The following is a 10,606-nucleotide window of genomic DNA, read 5'->3' on the forward strand; positions in this document are numbered from 1 at the left end:
TCAAACATCATCTCTCTTAAAGGTCCAAAGGTCGAAACTTTTCATGAGATCTTTGGGCTGAAAATGTTTCACCTCTTTAGAGATGTGGTACTGAATAACCTAACGGTTCTAATTACAGGTTGTTAGACCAAACAATCATTAATCAATCAAACCTCTTTAGACAGTTTTGGTGAGGTCAGCTATGAACCTTTGCGATCTGCCAAACCAAAACTTGGAAGCCATCTATGTTGAGCTCCCTTTTCTCTAGCTCAGCTTTCTCATTTTTAGACATGAGCCCAAAATGCTTTATACCTGGTCGAAAGCTGTTCTGACCCACTCAATGGGATTCATACTTACTATAAGCCTTCACTACACCCAAAACTTAAACATACATTTCATTTCACCTTCACAAAAGTACACAATGTATCTTTAGTAAGATACATGAAAAATTCACAGTATAGGCAATAATAAAAATATGTAGCTTTACTTAGAACAACCAGTTCTGTTGAGTATTAAGAAAACGTTGAAGTAAAAAGTAATACAGTACTTGATGAATAAAACATGCACTCTATCTGGACAGATTGTTTGTTGAATAATATATTGAATTTTTTTTAAATTCACGAACAATTATAGAATTCTGGAATACTTTGTTGAACAGTAAAAATATAAGATAACTACACATATGATGCATCACAATTATATAATAATGGAACATTATTATTTAACTGCCAAGGGGAACATTTGTTATATATCAATGCAGCACTGTCTAAATAAAAATTTTATATGAACTGGGCTGAGTGTCCTTGTTAAGGCTCATCAGATTATACCATAAAGCCTACTGTGGGTTTAATTAAAGTACAACTCAGTGCTATGCTATACAGTTTCTCCTTTTCAAGGTAAAGGAGAAACCCTATAGCATCTCACTGCAGATGTGGGACAAAATATGAGCTCAATTTCCATCTGCAAGAGTCTTTCACTAAACTTAAATTTGACAAATGACTATACTAGTCAAGTTTTTTCTTGAGCAACAAAAAGAACACATTTTAAAATCATATGCATTTTATAAAAAAAAAAAAAAAAAAACATTTGGATAGCTGCAAAACATGAAAACTCAAAATACCTTGTCTTAAATGTCTTACAAGACTAAAAATGAAAGGGGTAGCCAAATTAAAGCACTCAGAATTTGGTCATCCGAACCATTTGGTATTATAGTACAGTATTTGATTACTGTGTTAATAACCTTATCATCATCCATCTGTCCACATTAGTAGACTTGCATTTGAAAGATAGAAAAATAACTGACCTCTGAAAATCGAAAACTAGACATTTCTATCTCAAAAGGAAAGAAGCAAGGGCTTAGAAATTAATAGATATTGTGCTAGAACTGAAAGATCACATAGTATTTGGAGATATTAATCATATAAACATTTGAAATTACGAAATGGGACTAAAGAGGAAAATGCATTTCCACTGGTTCTGGCAACAGTAACAACACCATAGGAATAAATTACTATGTTGTTAATGGCCTATGTACTTGGTTTCAAACTCAGCAATTCCATTGTCTCAGCTCATGGCAATTGGTCAGTTAAATGACAAATTCAATTTCATTCCTAAATATGCCAGTTATAGTTAACATTTCTTTTGAGTAATGAAATAAAATTTTCAAAATTTTGATCAAGATTTGCTTAATCTGCCAGACGGAGGATATGCCTTCCCTAAAATGATGTCAGAAATACAGATAGGTAGTTTACCAACTGCTGTACAAATAAAAGAGACTATGCAACAAAACAGGGTTGCTTATTGAAGAATTCATTTTTCTCACATTTGATGTGACAGCTAGAATATACTGTACAATATAACAAGTTACAGACTGAATGTATGTACTGTAGTCTCTTTATACCAATGTGACGTTAGTTTTGTAACTGTCAGATGATTTTGTACTTTCTTTCAGCAAGTGTAACACTCAATGCAGTATGATGATATAAATCAAATAAAATTGTAATTGCTGTTATCCTTGGTTCAAGTGAAAACATAAGAAGGCCACAGATTTGATACAAAGATCAAATTTTTATATCAAATTTTGATATCCGCAAAAATTATAATAATTAACGGCTATCTCTCACAACATGAAAAATAATTTATTATGGACATTTATGTCTTATACTGCAGTTTTAAATGTTCTTTTACAGTGTTACCACTATACAGTGTTTTACATAAATTGTTTGGTAACTTTTAAGTATATAGTAAATTTGGCTTATGAACCTAAAAATAAATATACATTTCTAATAACATACATCTTGGTTTCACCACAATGAACATGATATGCTCAGTTTAGTAAATGCTCAAATAGGACAATCCAGTCTTCTCTGATGGTTTCAGCTATTCTGTGTCATTCACATGAAACAATCCACTTGGAACATGTCCTTTTTTTGCGTTGCTTTATTTTCAGCACTTTGAAAAATTATGTTATCTATTATCTTCCAAACACAGAAAGCCAAAAGAAAAAATACATACACTTCTGTATCTATCAGCTACATTTAGATGCTTTATAAAGCAAGACAAAGTTACCCACAAAATTTTTACCATGTAAAAATTCTAAACTTTTACTTTGTTAACAAATATGATTAGCTAGACTTTTGGCAACCATTTATAAACAGCCAAGTTTGTATGAGCGCGACGTTACACCATCCACATTTTCAATAAGATTTGTTTATCACATAGATCCATGCAAGGAAGTATATACAGTGATATGTGCAGTTTAAAGTGTCTGTTGAAACAACCTTTCTATGGCACCTGTACAGTAGTTCCAATTCAGACATCTGTTGATTTCCTTTCTAAAAGTTACAAAAAATCATTCTAGTTTCATATTATGATTTCCTCGTCAATTCCCTATTGCAATTTCCAACAAAATCTACTCTACATAAAGAACTCTAAACTTACTTCAAATCATATCTTTTGATTTTCTTGCTCCAATGTCAAATGATAAACAGTACATGTACCCCTCTGTTACGGAAACACTGAAGTTGCAGGGTGACTTAAGGCTAAAGTTGAAAAGGTGGAGAGAGAGATTTTTCACTTTGTGAGGCTTTGTGCTGTTCGGTGGATGAGCCTTTTGACCAGCCTTCCCCAGCGTCTCAAAAGAAGGCGGACTGCCCCGTGGCCGTGGCTCAAGTCACTTGTCAGTTCTTCCAGCTGTGTGTACGAGGAGGCAGTCAACAGAAGAGCATGAAATAAAGGTCAACAGTTAATAAAGACTGTGTCTGATATCACTCTTAATAAAATAACACCTTTCTATTGTATGTTTAGCTAAACATTGTTCACTGATATGAATTTGAACTTTGTGAAAGACCAAATATGAACCATCAATGACAAGCAACACCTAGTTTTTTAAGATGTCGCCGACAATTTTCTGGGACACTAATCAATAGTTATTCATATCTTATTAAACTTTACCTAGGCTTTCTCACTTACAGTATAAAGCACCATTAGAAATCTACAGTAATAATCTTATGATTATCCAAACATGCTTGCTTCCCTTTGTAACCATATAGAAACCGAGGTATTAGCACCGCTGAATAAGCCAATTCAATTCTTCACTGTCCTACCTTACCTGTTTTGGCTTTGCTCCTGTTATTATTCTTATTCACAAATAGTTTAGCAGACCATTGAGTTAACATTCTTAATTCTCATAAGGCTGGTTGCTTTCCCTTTGTAGTCATTTTGCAGTAATTTTGTAGTTCCCTCATATTTATGATATTTGCAGTAATTTTGTAGTTCTCTTATAATTTATGGTAATGTTTCTTAGAAAATCAAAGCCTCGGAGAGAAGGGGACCAGAGGGAGTCAGGCTAAAAGAGACTGGGACCTTTTAAAAATGCCTGCACATGATAATACCCAGTTGTAGAGAAACACTTCTCCATAGGTTTCCATTAACTTCACAGTGCAATCTACCTTTAGTAAACGATGGTTCTCATCACAAAAAAAATATAGTGGAATTTTCCTCAAGTTTACATTACTAACTGTGAAAAGCAGTTCTACAAAATATAAGTAGTGATTTACGATCCCATCTTAAATGTGAACAGAGAAAAAAATTGCATCATTAGGTCTATGCATGAACCTAAAAATGTAGCAGATTGTGCTTAACTCACCTTAGACTGTACTTGTTGTCTTACAAATTCTGGAGGATAGGCTCCTGGCTGCAAAAGTAATGACGTGCTGCCTATGCTGACATTGCTGCGGGCCCAAAGTACCTTTACTCGACCATGTCTGTTGAAAAATCAGAACACATAAGCAAAAAGAATTTTTTTTATAAAGATTTGAATGTTTGGATATTTATCTGAATTACTCCGGCAAAGATATCAATAAAGGAGGAACTATAGCCAATATGCATTCTTTCTGTGTTGAATAATATTCAAATAAGTACCATACAAAGTATGATGTTCCTTGATTCTTATTACTACTGTACACTACTTTGTTAATATTCATATCTATGTTACTTCTTCATTGTGAAGTGTCAGCAAAACATAACGTGAAAAATGTGTCTTTATATAACGAGAAGTATGAATAATCTCATCTGATCGGTACAATGCTGTTACTGGACGGAAGGATACTAAGATGGATAAGACTTTCATCTATGGAGATCGAGAGGACAGCCAGACTTCTGAAGGGGAACTAGTTAATACTTATTAAGAGCACATGAACTGGAAGAATACGGGGCCGCAAAGATATTAGACAGCAATCTACAACAAGCAGAACAATACAGCAGTCTCACTGTACCAACACCGAATATTTTTAACTGAAAGTTAATAATATACAAGTAATAAGTGCTACAGATAACAAAACTACTGGACTGAGAGAGGTTTAATAAACAGGAATGCTGGAGGGGGCCCGCTGATGCGCGGCATGAGTCAGAACGTGTCCCTGGAACTAAGGAATGAATGAATGAATAACAAAGCTAATTAGGTATTTTAGTAACGATATTAGTTTCAAGCCTATTTATATAATATACTGCCTCCAACTTTTGTTCTTGGATATTATTAATACGAGAAATGGATAAGCAGCACCTACGCATAACACTACCACTGTTAGCATTAACACAGGTTTAATTCATTAATTTAATTAGCATTTAATAATTTTGTTTTACCTCTTAAATTCAACTTAGATAATTATCTTCGCCACACCTCATTTTGCTTGCTTTTAAAATTATGTTTATTCACTTAACATTTTTCTGCAATTTCTCATGACATTGATATAAATTTCATAACTTTCATCACCCAAGCCTTTTGTTCACATGGTCTTCTAAAGCCTAACTTCGCGATACAGACATATTCAAGGCTTTTGATTATCATCATCCGCTGCTACATTTAAAAAAGAACTAATTTGGTTTCCCCGTGCTTGCTACGACTACCGTTGGGAGGTTCGTTTTTTACTGAATTTATCGTTAACATCTATTTATCAGTCTCTGTGCTTAAAAGTATATATTTTAACTTTAATATATTACAATTCCATTCACACATAGTATTTCTACTTGGTGTGAAGACAAATCTATGTTCGTGTAGAATAACTTGGTGGCATTTCATTACGTTACAATATCCACATAACTTTCTTGACACACACCCCACACATGTTTCACAACCGTGAAATATTCCAGTAAAAATGCGTCATGATTTCTCGTTACAAAATTCATGCATATTTTTCTTCTTTTTACTATCCAAGCTCTCTTCGTGATCAATCTAGTCTGTCATATGATGTTTTTCCATGGTGCTGTTCGTCAAGCGCCTTGTAGGCAAGATATTCTTTTTGTTGCTGGATAAACCTGGCTTTTACTCATTTGAGCAGCCGGCTAGAAAATGAACACGAGCATTCGCTGTAGACTGCAATAAGTAAGTTATATATCATGTAACGTTATCTTATCTTTTGAACATTTGTATTGGATACTCTATCTACTAGTGCACAGCTGACATAAAATATTTGACGAAGGAACGTTATCCCAAGACCTTCCCCTTCCAAATCCTCTAAATCCAGGGGAAATTGCATCTTTCACTCACGAGAGTTTCCCTTGCCTTTCGTTTCACATTCCCCTTCATTCCTTCGGCATGATTATTTTATTTGCAATACATACTTAAAGCCGAACTGGTGTTCTTCTATTTTTCCACTTGTCTGTGTCTGATAGGTTAGGTGAAATATTCGAGAAATGAAAAGGTCCAATTCTTTTTGATGAAATGTGCAGAAGAATGATAATAAAAGTAATTTAAATTCCTGATGACTTAAATTCCCTAAGGGAATAATGGTTATAAAACGGTAAAATAAGGAGAGGAGCATGTACCTATTACGGCCTAATTTGGGCGAACGTACCATGTATGACTTCAACCCCTGAAATCTAGGTGACAAAGACGCTCTGCTACCCAAGCTCAAACCGAATGTCCTGGCTTAAGGCAGCGTTAACAGGTTGTGCCATCCAGGTTTTACTTGATCGGTGAATCAGATTTTAAGTTTTTGAAGTTTTTCCGATTCAGTGACACCCGCATAGTTGTAGTCATTATAATTTATCTTGTGAAATTAAAAGACACCATGAAATGTTTATCCAGAAATTGATTTACGGAGCGCATACAAATATAAAAATCTCACAATGTTTACTGTAATGATAAATAAAATGAGGTTCTTTTGGACAGGCAGACAAGTAAAAAGTATTGAGACGATCTGGCATATTCTAATTTGAGCTGCCCAGTTCCTGGTTTTGTTCGTGAATGACAGAATTGCTTAAGTTTAATATCTTTTGAATAAAGTGAAAACCTTTCCACACTAAAAATGATTTAAGACAATGCTAATCTTCAAACTTGAAATAAAATGTCATAGATGTACGTTCTACTCCCAGGTTTATTGAGAATATTCTCCCTGGCTTCGTATTTTTGCTGGTTTGCTGTCTTGATCGAGTAAAGGTTACCTGTAAACCTACAATGGAGTGAGAATGTAAAGTATATTTTTTTATGATAGATTTTGAAGTAATTTTGACGAATTTTACATTTACTTTCCTTGAAAATCTATACACACACAATGTATATATATTATAAATATATATATATATATATATATATATATATATATATATATATATATAATATATATATATATATATATATATACCCTGTATATATATATATATATATATATATATATATATATATATATATATATATATAATGTATAATATATGTATGTACACATAAACATATACATCTATTATATTAATTTCCTTGGCTGCCTGTCTGTCTCTGTATGTGTGTGTGTGTGTGTGGCTGCGTGTCTGTGTTTGTCCCTCCCCTCCCCTTTCTCCTTCCCCCCTCCCCCTTCTCTTCCCCTTCCCTTTCTCCCTCCCCTTCCCTAATGCAGGTGGTTCATAGTTACCACATGAGGCTAATTAAACACTTCATATAAATTCTAAAGGTCAAGCAAGTTATATCTATAAGACGTCTTCACTACTCCAGGATCCTGTGACAGAGGGTGACTTCGATCTTATCGCCAGCCAGGAGCTTCATCGTGCTGGATTCAGCGCCGTTTTTTCCCATCTTCTGATCATTTGAGAGAACTTGTCTCACTCGACAGATGACTCAGATGTTTCCATCGAGAGTGTTTCTTGATCAGCATCCTTTTATATATATATATATATATATATATATATATATATATATATATATATATATATATATATAAATATATATATATATATATATATATGAATATATATATATATATATATATATATATATATATATATATATATATATATAGATAATATATATAATATATATATCTATAGATATATCTAAAACCTTCAGGATTTTCCTTGAAGACATTTTGGAATCCTTCAGTCTCCGGCTCCTGGACGGACAAGAAAAATGCAATTCGCTCATGCACCGAGATGCTTGAAATCGTCTTGAAGCCTTCAGAGAGAGCAAGTGTCATATTTGAAAAGATGACTAAGAGTAAGCAAAGATATGGTGAGGGCAGCCTTGAAGGGAAGGGTCCGACCCAGAAGCTGCTTTCTCGGACGAAGGCAGGTATCCTGCCAGGCTGGGAAAGAAGCCTTCAGAGAATCTGGGCCTGGATGGGACCAAGAACTTCAAGGCGGCCAAAAGCCCCAAAGGCTCGCCAGTCTTGAGGGCAGCCTTGAAGGAAAGCTGCTTCCTCGGAGGAGGGCAGGTATCCTGCCAGGCTGGGGAAAAAGGGACCAAGAACTCAAGGATAAGGCCCAAAAGCCCAAAGGCTCGCTAGTCTCTTGAGGGCAAAGGTCCTCCCAAAGGCTGCTTCCTAGGAAGAGGGCAGGTATCCTGCCAAGCGGGGAAGGGACCAAGAACTCCAGGATAAGGCCCAAAGCCCCAAAGGCTGCTAGTCTCTTGAGGGCAGCCTTGAAGGAAGGGTCCCCCAAAAAGGCTGCTTCCTCGGAGGAGGCAGGTATCCTGCCAGGCTGGGGAAGCGGGCCTGGAAAGGACCAAGAACTCCAAGGATAAGGCCCAAAAGCCCCAAAGGCTCGCTAGTCTCTTGAGGGCAGCCTTGAAGGAAGGGTCCTCCCCAAAGGCTGCTTCCTAGGAAGAAGGCATGTATCCTGCCAGGCTGGGAAGCGGGCCTGAAAGGGACCAAGAACTCAAGGATAAGGCCCACAAGCCCCAAAGGCTCGCTAGTCTCTTGAGGGCAGCCTTGAAGGGAAGGGTTCCCCCAAAAAGGCTGCTTCATCGGAGGAGGGCAGGTATCCTGCCAGGCTGGGGAAGCGGGCCTGGAAAGGGACCAAGAACTCCAAGGATAAGGCCCAAAAGCCCCAAAGGCTCGCTAGTCTCTTGAGGGCAGCCTTGAAGGGAAGGGTCCTCCCCAAAGGCTGCTTCCTAGGAAGAAGGCAGGTATCCTGCCAGGCTGGGGAAGCGGGCCTGGAAAGGGACCAAGAACTCCAAGGATAAGGCCCAAAAGCCCCAAAGGCTCCTAGTCTCTTGAGGGCAGCCTTGAAGGTCCCCCCAAAAGGCTGCTTCCTCGGAGGAGGCAGGTATCCTGCCAGGCTGGGGAAGCGGGCCTGGAAAGGGACCAAGAACTCCAAGGATAAGGCCCAAAGCCCCAAAGGCTCGCTAGTCTCTTGAGGGCAGCCTTGAAGGGAAGGGTCCTCCCCAAAGGCTGCTTCCTAGGAAGAAGGCAGGTATCCTGCCAGGCTGGGGAAGCGGGCCTGGAAAGGGACCAAGAACTCCAAGGATAAGGCCCAAAAGCCCCAAAGGCTCGCTAGTCTCTTGAGGGCAGCCTTGAAGGGAAGGGTCCCCCCCAAAAAGGCTGCTTCCTCGGAGGAGGGCAGGTATCCTGCCAGGCTGGGGAAGCGGGCCTGGAAAGGGACCAAGAACCAAGGATAAGGCCCAAAAACTAGTCTCTTGAGGCAGCCTTGAAGGAAGGTCCCCCAAAAAGGCTGCTTCCTCGGAGGAGGGCAGGTATCCTGCCAGGCTGGGAAGCGGGCCTGAAGGGACCAAGAACTCAAGGATAAGGCCCAAAAGCCCCAAAGGCTCGCTAGTCTCTTGAGGGCAGCCTTGAAGGAAGGGTCCTCCCCAAAGGCTGCTTCCTAGGAAGAAGGCAGGTATCCTGCCAGGCTGGGGAAGCGGGCCTGGAAAGGGACCAAGAACCAAGGATGGCCCAAAAGCCCCAAAGGGCTAGTCTCTTGAGGCAGCCTTGAAGGAAGGGTCCCCCAAAAGGCTGCTTCCTCGGAGGAGGGCAGGTATCCTGCCAGGCTGGGGAAGCGGGCCTGGAAAGGGACCAAGAACCCAAGGATAAGGCCCAAAAGCCCCAAAGGCCAGTCTCTTGAGGGCAGCCTTGAAGGGAAGGGTCCCCCAAAGGCTGCTTCCTCGGAGGAGGGCAGGTATCCTGCCAGGCTGGGAAGCGGGCCTGGAAAGGGACCAAGAACTCCAAGGATAAGGCCCAAAAGCCCCAAAGGCTCGCTAGTCTCTTGAGGGAAGCCTTGAAGGGGTCCTCCCCAAAGGCTGCTTCCCTAGGAAGAAGGCAGGTATCCTGCCAGGCTGGGGAAGCGGGCCTGGAAAGGGACCAAGAACTCCAAGGATAAGGCCCAAAAGCCCCAAAGGCTCGCTAGTCTCTTGAGGGCAGCCTTGAAGGGAAGGGTCCCCCCCAAAAAGGCTGCTTCCTCGGAGGAGGGCAGGTATCCTCCCAGGCTGGGGAAGCGGGCCTGGAAGGGACCAAGAACTCAGGATGAGGCCCAAAAGCCCCAAAGGCTCGCCAGTCTCTTGAGGGCAGCCTTGAAGGGAAGGGTCCTCCCCAAAGGCTGCTTCCTAGGAAGAAGGCAGGTATCCTGCCAGGCTGGGAAGCGGGCCTGGAAGGGACCAAGAACTCAAGGATAAGGCCCACAAGCCCCAAAGGCTGCTAGTCTCTTGAGGGCAGGAGGGAAGGCAGGTGCTTCCTCGGAGGACCAGGTATCCTGCCAGGCTGGGAAGCGGGCCTGGAAGGGACCAAGAACTCCAAGGATAAGGCCCAAAAGCCCCAAAGGCTCGCTAGTCTCTTGAGGGCAGCCTTGAAGGAAGGGTCCTCCCAAAGGCTGCTTCCTAGGAAGAAGGCAGGTATCCTGCCAGGCTGGGGAAGCGGGCCTGGAGAGGCCC

At 40.0% G+C, this 10,606-nt stretch overlaps 1 protein-coding gene across 3 annotated transcripts in view; it reads right to left on the minus strand.

Annotated features, from left to right (window-relative positions):
• LOC136845970 (uncharacterized) overlaps positions 1 to 10,606 on the minus strand; it is a 273,318-nt gene that overhangs the window by 3,332 nt on the left and 259,380 nt on the right. For 2 of the 3 annotated variants that reach the window (XM_067116519.1, XM_067116518.1), the window contains 2 exons: positions 4,127 to 4,244; positions 1,949 to 3,171 (listed from right to left, as the gene is read on the minus strand). In XM_067116519.1, the coding sequence (XP_066972620.1) occupies positions 3,052 to 3,171; positions 4,127 to 4,244 (238 nt within the window). In that variant the 3' untranslated portion in view covers positions 1,949 to 3,051. Of the gene's footprint in view, positions 1 to 1,948; positions 3,172 to 4,126; positions 4,245 to 10,606 lie in introns of those variants that run through there. The other variant, XR_010855302.1, reaches the window with a different exon arrangement.

Source organism: Macrobrachium rosenbergii, chromosome 14 (assembly GCF_040412425.1).
Source record: "Macrobrachium rosenbergii isolate ZJJX-2024 chromosome 14, ASM4041242v1, whole genome shotgun sequence".
In the NCBI taxonomy this organism is placed as follows: Eukaryota; Metazoa; Arthropoda; class Malacostraca; order Decapoda; family Palaemonidae; genus Macrobrachium; species Macrobrachium rosenbergii.